The 19,687-nt window shown below is 37.8% G+C and overlaps 1 protein-coding gene across 27 annotated transcripts in view; it reads right to left on the bottom strand.

The window, feature by feature from the left end:
- Positions 1-19,687, bottom strand: part of Klc (kinesin light chain) — a 546,457-nt gene that overhangs the window by 141,909 nt on the left and 384,861 nt on the right. Inside the window, exon 14 of one of the 27 annotated variants that reach the window (XM_071695883.1) lies at positions 8,912-11,293. The exons of the other annotated variants lie outside the window; for them this stretch is intronic. Within the exon in view, the coding sequence (XP_071551984.1) occupies positions 11,267-11,293 (27 nt within the window). The 3' untranslated portion in view covers positions 8,912-11,266. Of the gene's footprint in view, positions 1-8,911; positions 11,294-19,687 lie in introns of those variants that run through there. 27 annotated transcript variants of the gene reach the window in all.

The following is a 19,687-nucleotide window of genomic DNA, read 5'->3' as shown; positions in this document are numbered from 1 at the left end:
CTTTCAAAACCCCCAAATCTCTGAAAAGTGCTTTAGGATTCCACCAGCCAAAGACAGCTAGCAGGTTACCATATGGTGATGTTGTTAGTTTAGATCTTCTTTCTTTCTTTTCTTTCTTTTAAACTATTTGCCATTTCCCGCGTTAGCGAGGTAGCATTAAGAACAGAGGACTGGGCCTTTGAGGGAATACCCTCACCTGGCCCCCTCTGTTTAGATCTAGATGATGTAATTTTAAATCAAACCAATGTGTCGAATTACCTCCAGTCCTAAGAAAGTTCTCATTATTATACTTATCATTTGGTTTGCATATATATCAATGTATTTCTTGAATTCAATCTTTTCATTTATACCAACTCTTTTTCTACCAACTCTTTGCATATTTGAAATTTTTCTTCCCTCTATCTCTTTCCCTGTAGGAAGATGATTGCTATTCATCACTTCTTGGGCATGTGGAAACAATGCAAGATGGGGAGTTTACCAGGAGCGTGTATGACAGCACAATTAAAGGGGTTGAAAGATCACTTGTGACATGTGGATTAACAGTGGAATAGTACTGAAGGAAGACAAATGGGGAAGAATGCAAAGAATGGTGTATTGCAAGGACAGGGCTAAGTGTAGACCCTTTTGCCATGGCCACCACCTTGAGGGGAATGGGTATTAGAGATATGGATAAATAGATTCCATGAGAGAGAGAGAGAGAGAGAGAGAGAGAGAGAGAGAGAGAGAGAGAGAGAGAGAGAGAGAGAGAGAGAGAGAGAGAGACTGCTCCTCCCGCACAACTGTCAAACTAAGGGCCATCATGGACTGATTTCTACCATGTATACAGTTTTCTTTTACACTTTTTATCTTTATTCACTCTATAGCTGTTTCTTATTTTTTTTGTGGATACTCTAATACCCCAGTTAGTGCTATCCCATAGAGCGTTGCTTCTTATGATGCTCTTGCTTGCATCTTGAAGCCCTAGTTTTACTAGGAAAAAATACATAAAACAAGTTAAAAGTCACAAGTTTGAACACTCACAACATGCCAAGAGCACCTCTCTTTGTTTATACTTATTGACACATGCTCATTTGCAATCAGTGCTGAGCGCTTTCCTCTGTTTGTATAATATAAATTTTGCCACACTTAAACTGTGCATACATATTCCATATTATTGTGTTTATCTTTAAACCATCATATCTGGAAGATGACCTGCAAGTTCTAGGGCTGCTAACAAATCTAAAGTGCCTTAAAAAGCCTCTACTTGGATGTAAAATTGAGAATGCTGAGGAAGTGGGAAGCTGGTGAGCATCAGGCCAATGTTTGTGATGCTTTCAAATAGGTTATACCAATGGTTAATACCATTATTAAGAATGAAGACAAAAACTTTTGCTATGACAAAACTGAAATTAACAACGAGGGAAACTTGCTCAAAGAGCTGTTTGTTGTTGGAAAGAATCGGAAGATGGGCTAAGCAAAGCAAGGCTAAGTAGCACTTGGCAACACACCCAGTGCATATTACCACACCCTTCTACTTCACTTCCCTAATCATCCCCACCTTTCTGATTTCTCACTCCATATTCAAAAATGTTATATACACCTCTCTAATCATCCCCACCTTTCTGATTTCTCACCCCATACTCTAAAATGCTATATAATGTACTGATGAAGGACTACAATGTTGCTCATATATACTGAAACTCAATTCTGTGGATAGACATTAGCTGTTCAATAACATCTGGCAGTGCTGCAGCCGTCATTACCAAAGAAACAACTTACTACAATCTCCCTCACCGCCACTAACAACTACATCATCACCATTCCCATCAACACCATTCCCTCTATTTCCAAAACCCAATTCATAATTGTAGTGATGTAAAAATGGACTAGCTTCTGCCAGACCAGAGCTGTACGATATCCACTACCTGCTTTCCTCCCACCTAACGTGTCTTACCAACACACTGCCTCTCACACCCATTCTACTAAAATTGTCACTATTCAATAAACGGGTGGGTGTCATTCATGATACAATATTGTATTTATCTATTTGTTATACATCAATTAATGAATATATGAGAATGCAATAATTATATACAAAACTATATATCAAATATTTAACAAGTAAAAAATTACATCAGGAACATGTTTCCATGTATACAATGACATAATGTCCCTGTAGAGAGCTGTTTCACTTAGTGCTCAATTTTTCAGGGAAGCATCTTAAGCACTAATCATGCTATTACTGTATTGCATAAAGTAATCTTTACTCCAATATTGCAAGACTCATATAATTTCATTTGATATCTTTTTGATAAGTTACCAGGCATTTTTCCCTCACCAAAAATTCTGTATCTTCCTTGCTGAGATGCTTTTAGATTTAACACATTACTCTTTAAGAATTCTATTTGCTGAGGATTGTAGTTGGTAGGCAGCCAACGACCAGGAAAGTATACTACCAGTTCTACCCGCCTGAGTATTGGATAGTTTAGTGACAGCTGCATGGTGAGCTAGCACCTCAGTGGTTGTCAAGCTGCACTCCTCTGACCCAGGTAGCTGTCTTTTCCTTCTACTTCATCCACAGATGGACTACTGGCATTCTGTACACAACCATAGAATCTCTCCTTGCCACACATAACACCAGACAACTCACACAGCTCATTCTTCATAACTAGATTTTCCTTTGGTGAGTGCCATGTGCTTGCCCTGCCTTAGGGCAAAATGGTAGGAGCAGCAGACAGAAGTACAGAATGCATCTCTTTAATCCAGCAACCTTAAGACCTGCCCACTGCCAGACCACAGATAATGCCAGAAAAAAGGAAATGACCCCCAAGTCATACACAAATGATGATCCAATCTCGTAGCACTCACAAAAAGTCTTTACAAAACTTCCCTTAATTAATTTTTTCAATAACTCCACCTTTTCAAGCATAGATAATGATTTATGCTTATGTTTTATGCTTAATAGCATCAGCACCATCTTCTGCACCTCTTGGTCTCTTGGATGACATCATGAAGGGCTAAAATACAGCTGAATATAAGAAAATAACAGGACTGTTAATCAGCTCTGCTGCAGTATATTCAAATCATGCCAGACAATGGGAATTTTCAGACCACAGAGTGCCAGATTAGAGAGGTACAAGCTATAGTAGGTAGGAACACTAGAAACGTTATGTAGTAGTAGTAGTAGTCTGCAGGAACGTTAGGTAGGAGCCTTGCAAACACTGCACTACACTTGTCCTCTGCCAGTGGCTTGTTAAGGGAGAGGCACTGCAGTTTACTAGTTATGGAGACTTTATTGTCATGGCCATCTACTTGGGGGACTTCCAGAAAGGAACATGCATCAAAGATATAGACAGATAGACATATAATATCATGTACCTTTCCCTTCTTTCTAAACTATTCAGCTCAAGGTCTTTTAACTCCTTGTCGTACAATATTTAGTTCATATGCTCCAGAAAAAAAATGCTGTGAAATGTCTCTACATTCATTATAACTTATGTTTCCAACCATTTAACTGGTGACTATAAAACAAATGTGTTTAATTTTGCTGTGCATAAAATAAATATTCATATACAACACTTTTCATAGACTACCTTTCTTTGTATTCTTAATTTATCTGTCTCTTTGATCTTTAACTACTCTACTTTCTTGACTATATTGTTCTGTATCCTTACATTTATTTGGTTTCTTTCCAATTCCATCACCAATACCAATCTGCCTTTGACCAATTCTTTCAGCTGGTTTAGTTTCTGTTATTCTCAACTTTTTTGTTGTTCCTATCATCTACCGAATTCCAAATCTGACAACTTTCATTCTCCCTTTATCTCCACTTTGTATTATTAACCCTAATGCAGTGTCATGTCAAATTTTAATTTCAAAATGTTTATTCTCTAGAGAAAAGTGACTCTCCTTAGAACCTTTTCTTTGCCAATTCTTGTTCATTGTACCTTCTATGCTCATTCAAATTTCTCCATTCTCTTTCATTTCATTCTGGTATTATTCTTTGCCTAGAAATTCTCTCAAGTGAAATCCTTGCCTAGTCCTTCTGTTCCCAAGGGTGTAAAAATCTGCATCTATTACCCCACTTGCATTCAAAGAGTCTATCAAAAAGCTTACATGCAAATGAGTGAGTGAAAGCACAGTTAGCTTTCTTGAATCTTCCTGTGATGCATCTACCAGTGTAGAGTATCTTCATGTACAAAATGAATGTTTATTTCTACATTTCAAAAAGGTGTTATCAAATTTTCATCACCCTGAGATAGTGTTTGCATTATTCTTTCACTCCTACTTCAGTTACTGTCATCTCTCTCTTACCAACTTTATTATTCATTCAACTTCCCTATCCTGTTAATTCTGATTTCCCTTCTTGTATATTTCATTTTCCACCTGAAAATAGTCACTCTCTTCTTTGCCCATTCACAAACACATTAATCTCTTGATTAAAACTCCTCATTGCTTCTAATAGCTTTCCTCCCAAAACATATATTTGCAAAATCTTCAACAAAGTATCTCTATCAACCATACCATATGCTTTTTCCATATCCACAAATGCCACATAAAAATCCTCCTGTTTCTCTATTTCTTACACACATTCTGATCCACACATCTATCATTCTTGAAACCACACTGTTTCTCCTAAATTTGATGTGTGTGTTAACACTCTCTTAAACACTCTTCCATGCAACTCAAAAGGTACATCTAATAAACACTGCAATATGATCACTCACTCTTCTTCCCTTTACAGTGGCACTTTACATGCATTCCATCAATCATTTGGCACTTCATCTTCATCCATACATACATTAAAAATCATAATCAACTAATCAATAGAAATTCAACTATAATACCATCCACTCCAGCAACCATGCTACATCTAATCTTACACAAGACTTTTGCTACCTTTTCTCAAAACTACTTGTGATGACTCATTTCAAATACTTCCCTGACCCAAGCATGCTAAATCTGCTACCCTAGCGTTGAGCACATTCAACAATTCTTCAAAGTACTTACTTCATCTCCTCTTCACATCATCTCTGTTTGTTACCATTTCCCCAGTTGTCCCCTTCCCCAGTGTTCCCATTTGTTCTCAAGTTTTTCTCTTTCCAAAACATTTTAACATTCTCCCTAGATTTTGTTGACATTTGCTCATCCCAACTCTCCTTTACCCTCTAATAAGCTCCTCCACTATTCTCTTAACCTCTTGCTACTTTCAGTTGTATAAATTTCCCAATCACTTGTACTCCCTTCCTGTAGGCAATGACTATACACCTCTCATTTCTCTTTCACTAGCATCCCACCTTCAGCATGCTATTGACTTCTCTTGCACATTTCAGCATTAATTCCGAAAATACTTCCCATTCTTCACAAACTTTCCTAGCTTCATTTACTCACACCTTTAGCCATTCCACACTTAAATCTCTCCTGATACCTCTTAACACAAGCCTCTTTTCCACTCACTTATTTTCACCATCCTCTGAAAACCTCTACAAATTTCCACTCTAACCTCCACCAGCTAATTATCAGAAATTCTACCGGGTACCCCTCTCAACACATTCACATCCAAGTCTTTTTTTTTTGTACATTTCTGATTTAATATAAACTCCGCTAATCCTTGCTCACCACCTTTCCTATTCCAAGTATTCTTTATGCATGTCCCTCTTTTTAAACCAGGCATTCCTGATCACGAGTCCTTTTTCAGCACACAACCCCGTAAGACTTCCATTCACCTTACTGAATAACTCATACCTTCCAATTATATCCTCAACTGCCACATTACCCACTTTAGCCTTCAAATCACCCATCTCTAATACTAGATCTCATATCAAAACTGCTGATACACTCAAAGAGATTTTCCCAAAATACTGCCTCTCTTCTTCAGACTTCTTGTGGCCAGCATTAGAGCTTATACATTTTAGGAGTCAAGAAAGAGAACAATTCAGAACACAAGTAAACACTGTGGTAGGTTGCAAATTACTTATGTTCATGGACTGAAGCAGACTGGTAAAGTGGAAAACTAGAAAGCTGACTAACATTGCGCAAATAGTAAAAAAAAAAAATAATTTTTTCTTGTTTTTAAACCTGTTTATCATTTCCTATGTTGGCAAGGTAGTGCCAAGAACAGACAATGAAAAGCTCTCATTCACTAATATCCATTACTTTAATTGTTATGCATAATCCACCAAAACATGTTAATAGTACACAACGGTGGGGTTAACACAGCGCTCATGAAACAATTTGCTTGATGAATAAGGCCATTCTTCTCTACTGCAAAATAATATCAATTCTAGGTTTATCAGAGAAAGAATTCAACCACATGTCAAGTTTTCTAATAAATGTTTCTGTACTAGTTACCTGCACATTTCTTATATCTCATGGTAATCAATAATGCTTCCATGCAAGGCTTTCATATATTCTCGTCTGATATACCTTTGCTATGTTCCAAGATAATCTGGCAGACTTAATAATTCTTTATCTTCCTTGCTGAGACACTCTTAGGTTCAACAAGTTATTCTTTAAGTAAACCTTTAATCTGTTGCTTTGCAAGGATGATCATATTTCCCTTCCCTCAAAAATTTTAAATCCCTACCATAAATTCTGAGTCATAACATTTACCCAAGAGAAGATCTGAGGCCATATGCATGCATACAGCACATAGGGGCTCTATCACATTGAAATTTATAATAAAACATCTCCTTAAATTCACTTTTCATCTATTTTCCAGTGAAACTTTCAAGAATGTCTTCATGTTGGTTCAGAATGATATGTAAAAGTAATAGACATATTCAACTGCTTTGGAACTCTCTGCCCTCTAATGTCTTTCCCAAAAACTATGATCTGGCACATTTTAAAAGATTTTTTTCAATTCCTCCAAAAATGCATATATGCTTTCCCTTGTCTCTTCTTTTTCCCCTTCATAATCTTTTCTATATTTCAAATAAAGCCTGGCCTTGAAGAAAGGAAAAAAGAAAAAAATTGATTATTTCAATTCTGTCTTTACCTCTGATGTTTTTCTCAAACAGTAAAGTATATATTATGACAAGAATCTTCTTCCAGATGTGATTTTTCATTTAAATATGTGCCTTCCATATAGGTTATATAAATGCAATACATTCATCAGCTTATATTGCAGTATCTATGAAAAAACAAACTTCCCTTATCTTTGCCTCACTGACCATTGTTGAGAGTAGCACATGGGCAAGAAAAACGTTACCAATACAGTACTGGTTACATCCCCTCTATCTTGGCTATGAAGCACTCCTGAATTCTCTCCAATTAATTTCCATTTGTTTTGCTTATTCATTCATTTTATTGTATTTAATTGCCGTCTCCTGCGTCAGCGAGGTAGCACAAGGAAACAGACGAGGAATGGTCTAACCCACCCACATACACATAAATGCCCAAAAACGCAAATATACATACATATTCATTTCAACACATATATATGCATATTCCTATGAGTCCACGGGGAAAATGAAACACGAAAAGTTCCCAAGTGCACTTTTGTGTAATAATTGGACGATCGCATGTTCGCCAAATGGCATCCTAGCTTCGTCTCTTCGATGTATATCAACTGACTGTTATATTTCTCTCTTGTGTCTCCCCTGATGATGTGATTATTACACGAAAAAGCACTTGGGAACTTTTCATGTTTCATTTTCCCCGTGGACTCATACGAATATCTTGATCACGCGCAAAATTGTGATCCTTTCCAATATATACATATGTACATATTCATACTTTCTGACTTCATCCATTCTCGGTGCCATCCTGCCAAACATGAAATAGCACCCCCCACGCCTTTCCATCAGGGTAGTGCTAGGAAAAGACAAAAAAGGCCACATTCGTTCACGCTCTGTCTCTAGCAGTCATGTGTAATGCACCAAAACCACAGCTCCCTTTCCACATCTACGCCTCACAGACCTTTCCATGGTTTACCCCAGAAGCTTCACATGCCCTGGTTTAATCCACTGATACCATGTCCACCCTGGGTATACCACATCGTTCCAATTCACTCTATTCCTTGCATGCCTTTCACCCTCCTGTATGTGATCCTGATCACACAAAATCTTCTTCACTCCATCCTTCCACCTCCAATTTGGCCTCCCACTTCTTGTTTTGTTAGTGATCATAAATGCAGGTACTTGTATGATACAGTAGTATCCAATTTTGCTTCTAATGTATACAATGGTGAAAGTTCTCGATATCATACCATTGATAGTGCTACATCCATCATAGGCTCTCTGAATTTTAGTTACTTGTTTATGTTAACACATAGGTTACTGACACTTTCTGTGACTTTAGTTGGTGGATCTAATACATGCTATCATCAATATACTATTCTACTTGTTCCATAACTCATTTACTTCATTTGCTATTCAAGTCTGTCATAGTTAAGCTCCGTTATATTTACCTGTGCACTTCTGCAGATTGTACCTTAGCATTTCTGATCAGCTTCTATCATTTTGCTTGCTCTAGTGTCATCAGCAAAACATAGCACTTTTAAATCTTTATCAAATTCTGACACAGGAGAAGTGATGCTAACCTTCTTCCATTTAGTATTCTCGATAGAACAAATTCATCAGATTTGGTTCTTTCCTGCTACTTAGAACGCTTTGTTTATTAAATACTTTTTTCAATCCATTTTCCTGCCTTACCCTTAATATTTTGTTTTGCTTCATCCTCTGGTTTCTGTGGTTTATTTCATCAAAACCTTTGAAAAAATCAAGAAAAACTGTTCACTTCTTTCCTTGCATTAAACTTTTTCATGTCATACTTTCTCTAGGAGGTAAAAATCCGAGCAAGACTTTGTTTACATAACTCTTGATCACTGAGTGTTCTTTTTATCACCCTCTGAAACTTTTATTACATATGAAGTCAAGCTAATTGCTTAATACTGCTTAGGTAATACCCAAAATGCCTAGGACAAGAAGTGTTTTGGATTTTGAATTTTATTTTTGGATTTTGGAATATTTGCATATACATTATAATATTGGGGATGGAACCCAAATCTAAACAAAAAATCTATTTACGTTTCATATACACCTTATACACACAGCCTGAAGGTAATTTATACAATATCTTTGATAATTTTGCACATGAAACAAAGTCTGTGTAACACTAAACCATTAGAAAGCTTAGGTGTCACAACCTCAGCTGCCTGTGTGGACAATCTGTGGTTGTTTGGCATCACCTTCATTCCTGACTCTGAATTCATATACTATTGATAAGCAATCATTTTCTAACTCTTTTTCACACATAAGTACTTAACAGTAAAAAAATATGAAATACCATCAATACAATGAAAAAAAAAAGTGTGTAGGAGTGGAATTTTCCACTTGGAATGTCTTATCGCCACTCAAAACGTTTTGGATTTTTGATTTTTGGATTAGGAAGCTCAACCTGTAGCTTAGACCTTCCTTCATGCTCTGCTAATGCACATGCCATTCTGTGAACATGCAATATTGCTTTTGTCTTGACTTTACCTTACCAGTAACGTCACAGGTTTCAGGAATATTTTTGTTTTTGGGAAGGCGATTGGGAATGTACCTGGTCCCAATGCTGAATTTTCTCTAAGCTGATCAGCTGCTCTGATAACATCATTTTCCAACATCTCATTTTCTCATATCATTACATTTTCATCATGTTGGTAAAATGGTCTCATGTACAATTTCTCTTTGCATTCTCAACACCTCACTATGTTTATCAATTATCACTCTGCATGCTTCCTCAGGGTCATTTTTGTACTTGTCTCCCACTTTTAATGGGTTAAGTCTCTTGATTTCTGCTCTACTCATGTACAAGAGTGCTAACTTTGGGTTCCTCTCCATGTTTTGCAGTAACTCTCTCATCATTCATTCTGTTTTGTGAGATTTCAGCAATTCCTTATCAGTGTTATATTGTTTTCATGCTCTTTTAGTCTCACTTTACTCAATCTAACCTTTTTTCTTTTTCCATGCTCCTCCTCTATTCATCCACAATTTTTGTCTCATGATACTTTCCATTTTGAACTAATTTTCTTTCTGTCTTGTATTAGCTTAGCCAACTGTCTTATTTTCTCAGAATATTTTCTTGTTTGTTAGTTGTTTATTGGCTCTAAAGATCTCATTCCAGTTTGTGTTCAAAATCCTTTAGATGATCACTCTCATCTCATCTGTCAAGGTGAAAATTAAAGTCTCTCAATCTGCTATCATCCATGGTTGATGTATCAAGGTTTTTATTCATATTTCCACACTGCATGATGTATTCACTTTACTATATCTTGATATGATTACCTTGTACTGTAAACTCTTACATTTGAAAATAGTGGAATATCACTGGCAAAGATACAATCTGTTGTACTATTCTCTCAGCAGCCAATTTTTGCAAAGATGAGTAACTCATAAAGATCACTCTGCATTTGAAATTGTTCTTTTTTACCTGCTCATCATGATTCTTGTCTTTGTGTTTGTGGCTACATTCATATTCTACTAATTTCTACCAGTTAATAAAACTATTGTTGAAGTCAACAGACCATATAATTATTGGATCAGGATTACCCATTCCCTTCATTATTTCTTCAACTTTTTCTGATAATTCTTTAACCTTTCAATGGGTACACAATTTTTTTCAGCCTTCCCTAAAAGAAGAAAAAAAATGCTAAAGCTTTTTCTTTTCTAATTTATGAAAAGGATGAAAAAAAAATTTCCTTCAAATTAGGACAAATGTTCCTAGTTTAGGAAAAAGACATCATGTACTAGACTGGCCAATCCTGAGTATACAGATTACATTCACTTACATTTCATAAATATTTTCAATTTCCATCTTGATCTCACTGTTCATGGGTGTAAGCTTAACTGCAAATTTAAGTATCTGTGGGTACATGCTCTGAGTTCCAGTCTGGTATGGGAGGGGAGCTCCTATATGTGGAAGATAACAAGCACTCCAAGATAAATCCCTCATTGACATGATGAACAAAGTCCCAGGTAATAATAGACACTACATACACAAAACCTTAAAATTAGTTCTAAGAACAACAGTATGAAATGATTAATGAGAAGTTAGCAATGAATCACTTTCAAGATATCTAAAAATCTGAGTTACATGAGAAGGATTATGATCAAATGAACAATGACGCATTAAAAGAAAATATGAACAGCTTCCATGTCGTGCAACAAAATGATTCAGGAATCAAGATGTTACAGTCAATTACAGAAAGCATTTAGGGAATGCTACACAATGTTCTCAGGAAGAAAGCAGGCTGGTAAGAATGATCTCTTCAAGAAGATCAGCAATACAGCTGCTCACCTCCCTATTCCTTCCTCATCGGCAACAAGTTCTAAGGAAAAAATCTAATAATAATAGTGCCCAGTAAAGCAGTTTCAGTACTGCAACATATTAATTTCTTTTTTGCTTCTTTATGGCAAAAAAAATTGGAGGACCTTACTTCTTTGTTCATATCATGATGCATATATAAAAATTTACTCCAGTTAAGGGTTAAAAATAAAAGGAACATGAAAAATGTCTTGAATTTATACTAAAAGATTGCTGAATGAAAATGCAAGCAACTCTAATATGACTGGTTGAATGCTATGGATTTAACAAGTTTACTTAGAGAACTGTTGGAGCACAGCAAAACCAAACCAAGCTTCACTTTCTGCAGCCGATAAATATATAAAATGGCAATACTGGCCTAGAGCAACCCCATACTAAATGTGAAAATAAACCACTCATTTATACATATGTGAACTCCCACTGAGTGACTTAGAGTGGTAAATTTTCCAGTGTCAGCACTAAATAATTTACACCCGACTCCTATGTGACTAGTCTCCTATGACTTTTATAAAAATGTGAGTTCTTAAATATTATTTACAATCTTCCAAGTTTCCCTATTTACATGCCAGAAACTCATATGAAAACCATAAAAAACTAGAAATAATGCATATAATGTATCATGTAAGTAGGCCCATAAAACTCATTTGACTGGTTTACCTTCTGTTACAACATATTGCCTCATACATTTATCTACTCTACTGGCTACAGATTACATTGCTTTAAATTTCAGCAAACTTCAGGGATAGAACTAAAAGATTGTTGCTTATCATGTGGACCTCTGTTTATCTCAGTTTACCTCAAACAGTAAACGAGACTCTGATACACAAATGACCAACCAACCAATGCTAATACACATTAAAGCTGAGTAGCATATCCATAACCTATAATTCCTACATTTCAGCCACTATACCCTCCTACATAATCAGCAAACTATTTAACAGATATGCTCAGAACATTTCTTGAAGAGGTGTATAGGTAAATTAACTAAGCCTCCACATAAACAATAATACAACCTGAGACACTGCTATTAATGGGCTTGCCAAAATGTATAAATCTCAAAAGTTCTGTAACATAAATATCATTGAAACACCAAAAGGGGCCAATAAGAAATGGCCCTTTGAAACAGTGCAACCTACATACTTAAATGTGTGATCAATATCTTATTAAAGTTTCATGTGCCAAAAACAATCATCAGGAAGCAAAGACTCGTCAGGTAGAGCAGCTCTGAAGAGGTTGCATCCAGCCTCAGTTCTACTGTCCATAGAACACAATAAGATTTTCATTCAACTTGATCCTGTTCATTCGATCCTTGATTATTCATACTCCCTCATACTTCATGTCTCATCTATTCATCTAATATTACAAATAATTTTTCATGTAATACATATGATGTGGATAAACAAATCAATACATGAAGTCCAGGATAATCAGTGCTCACAAGGAATACATCAAATGTTTCTCAAATATCCAAGAACATCTAATTAACAGGACATGACCAACAGTGAGTACGAACTAAGGTGAAAAAAAAGTTACACTATCTGGAATGCTTGGAACAAAAATACACCCAAGGACATATATCACAACATAATATCTGGGAAACACATTAACAGTTTTGCGGGTATGATTTATGCTTAATATAACCCATAGAATTTTCATTACACCCTAAACAAGATTTATCCATATTCATTACCAATGCCAGAGTTCACAATAAGAAAATCTCTAGAACAAGAGATGAGATAGCTAGATTGAAAGAAGCTCCAGCATATCAAGAGTACAATACCTGAAGCTACAGACAGTTCATGACTTTGAAGGAGTAGTGGATGTAGCCCAGGCACAGTGAATATTGAGTGCACTTCCCTGCCATCCTGTGAAGTATCCACGTACAGCTCATACTAGATCTGAATTGCACACCTCCCATACCAAAACCCAGGGAGATGCTCCTTCTTCAAACTTCAGAGAATATGTTTAATGATAATTGTATAATTACTACAATATGTATTACTGAAGTTTTGAAAGAAGCAAAAAACCCTGGGTTTGAGGCACACACTGACACTTACTTTGAAAAGAAAAATACCCCACTTATCTAACTTCCGTCCATCGTGCAATGAACTGTGCTCCAGTGTATATGTAAAAATTTATGTGTATATATATCTCATCTATATTTCATACATATTCGCTATTTCCCACAATCAAGGTAGCATCAAGAGCACATGACTGATTCTCATTGGATGGAGTGAAAGATGCTGTGTGTTCAGGGCCTGAACATACACAGGAGGGTATGAGGTGTGCAAAATACAAAAAAAACTGAAGTGATGTGGTATGATGGGGATGACAAACTGTAAATGGGCTGAACCAATGCACATAATATGGTCAGGGAAAACCATGGAAAGGTTTGTGAGGCCTGGTTGTGGAAAGGGGGCTTCGATTTTTGTGCATTTTATCATGCATGACAACTTGAGAATGGAAGTGAGCAAATAAAGCATTTTCTATGCCTGTTTCTTGTGCTAGGTGTTGCTGGGAATGGAGGAAGGTGAGAAAGTATGAAACATACATCATCAACGTACACATTCACCATTTTCCATGTTAGCAAGGTAGTGTTAAGAACAGAGGACTGAGACTTAGAGGGAATATCCTCACTTAGCTCCCTTCTCTGTTTCTTCTTTTGGAAAATTAAAAATGGGAGGGGAGGATTTCCAGAGGTCATCTTGGAAGAAGAGGGGATAAATGCTTCCACTGCAGCAAGAATATGTTTTCCTGATATGTATGTATATGTGTGTATATGGGCGTTTATGTGTACATATATGTGTATGGGTGTCTATATATATACATATGTGTATATGAGTGGATGGGCCATTCTTTATCTGTTTCCTGGGGCTACCTTGCTGATGTGAGAAAAAGCGATTAAGTAAAATTATAATAATATATATTTTATTTTATTCATTATACTCAATTGCTGTCTCCAGCATTAGCAAGGTAGCACAAGGAAACAGATGAAAGAATGACCCAACCCACACACATACATACATAAACGCCCACACACGCGCATATACATACCTATAAATTTCAACATATACATACAAAGACATATACATATATACACATGTACATATCCATACTTCCTGCCTTCATCCATTCCTGTTGCCACTCTGCCACACATGAAATGGCACCCTCTTCCACCCGTGCACGAGTGAGGTAGCGCTAGGAAAAGACAACAAAGGCCACATTCATTCACACTCAGTCTCAAGCTGTCATGTGTAATGCATCGAAACCACAGCTCCCTTTCCACATGCAGGAACCACAGAACTTTCCATGATTTACCCTAGACGCTTCACATGCCCTAGTTCAATCCATTGACAGCACATCCAACCTGGTATACCACATCATTACAATTCACTCTATTCCTTGCACACCTTTCACAGTCCTCTATGTTCAGGCCCTGATTGCTCAAAATCTTTTTCACTCCATCCTTCCATTTCCAATTTGGTCTCCCACTTCTCCTCGTTCCCTCCACCTCTGATACATATATCCTCTTTGTCAACCTTTCCTCACTCATTCTCTCCATGTGACCAAACCATTTCAATACACCCTCTTCTGCTCTCTCCACTACACTCTTTTTATTACCACACATCTCTCTTACACTTTCATTACTTGCTCGATCAAACCACCCCACATCACATATTGTCCTCAAACATTTCATTTCCAACACATCCACCCTCCTCTATACAACCCAAGCCTTGCAACCATATAACATTGTTGGAACCACTATTCCTTCAGACATACCCATTTTTGCTGTCCGAGATAACATTCTCGCCTTCCACACATTCTTCAATTCTCCCAGAACCTTCGCCCCCTCCCTCACTGTGACTCACTTCTGCTTACATGGTTCCATCCACTGCTAAATCCACTCCCAGATATCTAAAACACTTCACTTCCTCTAGTTTTTCTCCATTCAAACATACCTCCCAATCAACTTGTCCCTCAACCCTACTGAACCTAAAACCTTGCTCTTATTCACATTCATATATAATACATTGTCTAAATGTGTGTAGATGTAACTAAGATGAGAAAAAAGGAGAGAAATGTAGTATGTTTGAGGAAAGGAACCTGGATGTTTTGGTTCTGAGTGAAACGAAGCTCAAGGGTAAAGGGGAAGAGTGGTTTGGGAATGTCTTGAGAGTAAAGTCAGGGGTTGGTGAGAGGACAAGAGCAAAGGAACGAGTAGCACTACTCCTGAAGCAGGAGCTGTGGGAGTATGCGAAAGAGTGTAAGAAAGTAAACTCTAGATTGATATGGGTAAAACTGAAAGTGGATGGAGAAAGATGGGTGATTATTGGTGCCTATGCACCTGGTCATGAGAAGAAAGATCATGAGAGGCAAGTGCTTTGGGAGCAGCTGAGTGAATGTGTTAGAAGCTTTGATGCACAAGACCAGGTTATGGTGATGGGTGATTTGAATGCAAAGGTGAGTAATCTGGTAGTTCAGGGTATAATTGGTGTACATGGAGTGTTCAGTGTTGTAAATGGAAATGGTGAAGAGATTGTAGATTTGTGTGCTGAAAAAGGACTGATGATTAGGAATACCTGGTTTAAAAAAAAAAATATACAGAAGTATATGCATGTAAGTAGGAGAGATGGCCAGAGAACATTATTGGATTATGTGTGAATTGATAAGCGTTTGAAAGAGAGACTTTTGGATGTTAATGTACTGAGAGGGGCAGCTGGAGGGATGTCTGATCATTATCTTGTGGAGGCAAAGATGAAGATTTGTAAAGGTTTTCAGAAAAGAAGAGAGAATGTTGGGGTGATGAGAGTGGTGAGAGTAAGTGAGCTTGGACAGGAGGCTTGCGTGAGGAAGTACCAGATGAGATTGAGTGAAAAATGGTAAAAGGTGAAAGCGAATGGTGTATGGCAAGTGGGGGAGGAATGGGATGTAGTTAGGGAAGCAGTGATGGCTTGTGCAAAAGATGTTGTGGCATGAGAAAGGTGGGAGGTGGGAAGATTAAAAAAAGGGTAGTGAATGGTGGGATGAAGAAGTAAGATTGTTACTGAAAGAGAAGAGAGAGGATTTTGGAGAATTTTTGCAGGGAAGTAGTGCAAATGAGTGGGAGATATATAAAAGAAAGCAGCAGGAGGTCAAGAGAAAGGTGCAAGGGGTGAAAAACAGGGCAAATGACTTTTGGGGTGAGAGAGTTTCATTAAATTTTAGGGAGAATATAAAGACGTTTTGGAAGGAGGTAAATAAAGTGCGTAAGACAAAAGAACAAATGGGAACATCAGTAAAGTGGGCAAATAGGGAGGTAATAACAAGTAGGGGTGAAGTGAGAGGGAGATGGAGTGAGTATTTTGAAGGTTTGTAGAATGTGTTTGATGACAGAGTGGCAGATATAGGGTGTTTTGGTCAAGGTGGTGTGTGAGGTGAGAGGGTTAGGGAGAATGCTTTGGTAAACAAAGATGTAGTGAAAGCTTTGCAGAAGATGTAAGCCGGGAAGGCAGCAGGTTTGGATGGTATTGCAGTGGAGTTTATAAAAAAAAAAAAGGGGGGGGTGACTGTGATGTAGATTGGTTGGTGAGGATATTCAATGTATGTATGGTTCATGGTGAAGTATTCAATGTATGTATGGTTCATGGTGAAGTGCCTGAGGCTTGGCGGAATGCATGCATAGTGCCACTGTACAAAGGCAAAAGGAATAAAGGTGAATCTTCAAATTACAGAGGTAGAAGTTTGTTGCGTATTCCTGGGAAATTTCATGGGAGGGTATTGATTGAGAGGGTAAAGGCATGTGCATAACATCAGATTGGGGAAGAGCAGTAAAGTCTCAGAAGTGGTAGAGGATGTGTGGATCAGGTGTCTGCTTTGAAGAATGTATCTGATAAATACTCTGAAAAACAGATTGATTTGTATGAGGCATTTATGGATCTGGAGAAGGCATATGATAGGGTTGATAAGATGCTTTGTGGAAGGTATTAAAAGTATATGGCATAGGAGGTAAGTTGCTAAAAGCAGTGAAAAGGTTTTACCAAGGATGTAAGGCATGAGTATGTGTACAAGTAGGAAGAGAGGAAAATGACTGGTTTACAGTGAATGTCGGTTTGCAGCAATGGTGCGTGGTCTAAACGGTTGTTTAATTTGTTTATGGATGGGTTGGTTAGGGAGGTGAATGCAAGAGTTTTGGAGAGAGGGCCAAGTATGCAGTCTGTTGGGGATGAGAGAGCTTGGGAAGTGAGTCAGTTGTTGTTCGCTGATGATACAGCGCTGGTGGCTGATTCATGTGAGAATCTGCAGAAGCTGGTGACTGAGTTTGGTAAAGTGTGTGAGAGAAGAAAGTTAAGAGTAAATGTGAATAAGAGCAAGGTTATTAGGTACAGTGGGGTTGAGGGTCAAGTCAATTGGGAGGTAAGTTTGAATGGAGAAAAACTGGAGGAAGTAAAGTGTTTTAGATATCTGGGAGTGGATCTGGCAGCGGATGGAACCATGGAAGCAGAAGCAAATCATAGGGTGGGGGAGGGGGCGAAAATCCTGGGAGCCTTGAAGAATGTGTGGAAGTCGAGAACATTATCTCGGATAGCAAAAATGGGTATGTTTGAAGGAATAGTGGTTCTAACAATGTTGTATGGTTGCGAGGCGTGGGCTATGGATAGAGTTGTGCGCAGGAGGGTGGATGTGCTGAAAATGAGATGTTTGAGGACAATATGTGGTGTGAGGTGGTTTGATCAAGTAAGTAATGTAAGGGTAAGAGAGATGTGTGGAAATAAAAAGAGTGTGGTTGAGAGAGCAGAAGAGGGTGTTTTGAAATGGTTTGGGCACATGGAGAGAATGAGTGAGGAAAGATTGACCAAGAGGATATATGTGTCAGAGGTGGAGGGAACGAGGAGAAGTGGGAGACCAAATTGGAGGTGGAAAGATGGAGTGAAAAAGATTTTGAGTGATCGGGGCCTGAACATGCAGGAGGGTGAAAGGTGGGCAAGGAATAGAGTGAATTGGATCGATGTGGTATACCAGGGTCGACGTGCTGTCAATGGATTGAATCAGGGCATGTGAAGTGTCTGGGGTAAACCATGGAAAGTTCTGTGGGGCCTGGATGTGGAAAGGGAGCTGTGGTTTCGGGCATTATTACATGACAGCTAGAGACTGAGTGTGAACGAATGGGGCCTTTGTTGTCTTTTCCTAGCACTACCTCGCACACATGAAGGGGGGGAGGGGGATGTTATTCCATGTGTGGCAAAGTGGTGATGGGAATAAATAAAGGCAGACAGTATGAATTATGTACATGTGTATATATGCATATGTCTGAGTGTGTATATATATGTGTACATTGAGATGTATAGGTATGTATATTTGCGTGTGTGGATGTGTATGTATATACATGTGTATGGGGGTGGGTTGGGCCATTTCTTTCGTCTGTTTCCTTGTGCTACCTCACAAACGCTGGAGACAGTGACAAAGCAAAATAATATGATAATAATAATCTAACATGAGTATTTTGAATGAAATTTGATTATTTGGTTAATGTCTTTTTAACAAATGATCAAGTGTATTGAGTGTTATATGGGAGGTTAATCTTTATCACATTGTCTGGCTGGTTGTCTAGTCTACCCTTAATATGCAGCATTGTGCCTAATATTCAGTTCTTCTTACAAGACTATGTTGTTTTATGTTTTCATGAGAATCAGAGTTTTGGGTTTATATGTACGTCATATCCCTGGGGATAGGGGAGAAAGAATACTTCCCACGTATTCCCTGCGTGTCGTAGAAGGCGACTAAAAGGGGAGGGAGTGGGGGCTGGAAATCCTCCCCTCGTTTTTTTTTTTTTTTCTTTTTTAATTTTCCAAAAGAAGGAACAGAGAAGGGGGCCAGGTGAGGATTTCCCTCAGAGGCCCAGTCCTCTGTTCATAACGCTACCTTGCTAATGCGGGAAATAGCAAATAGTTTGAAAGAAAGAAATATATTTATATATATATATATATATATATATATATATATATATATATATATATATATATATATATATATTTTTTTTTTTCATACTATTCGCTATTTCCCGCGATAGCGAGGTAGCGTTAAGAACAGAGGACTGGGCCTTTGAGGGAATATCCTCACCTGGACCTCTTCTCTGTTCCTTCTTTTGGAAAATAAAAAAAAAAAAAAAAAAAAAAAAAACGAGAGGGGAGGATTTCCAGCCCCCCGCTCCCTTCCCTTTTAGTCGCCTTCTACGACACGCAGGGAATACGTGGGAAGTATTCTTTCTCCCCTATCCCCAGGGAATATATATATATATATATATATATATTTTTTTTTTTTTTTTTTTTATACTTTGTCGCTGTCTCCCGCGTTTGCGAGGTAGCGCAAGGAAACAGACGAAAGAAATGGCCCAACCCCCCCCATACACATGTACATACAC

The sequence above is a fragment of the Panulirus ornatus genome, chromosome 4, assembly GCF_036320965.1.
Source record: "Panulirus ornatus isolate Po-2019 chromosome 4, ASM3632096v1, whole genome shotgun sequence".
In the NCBI taxonomy this organism is placed as follows: Eukaryota; Metazoa; Arthropoda; class Malacostraca; order Decapoda; family Palinuridae; genus Panulirus; species Panulirus ornatus.
The sequence above is the reverse complement of the archived record's forward strand: the minus strand, read 5'-3'. Positions and strand labels throughout refer to the sequence as shown.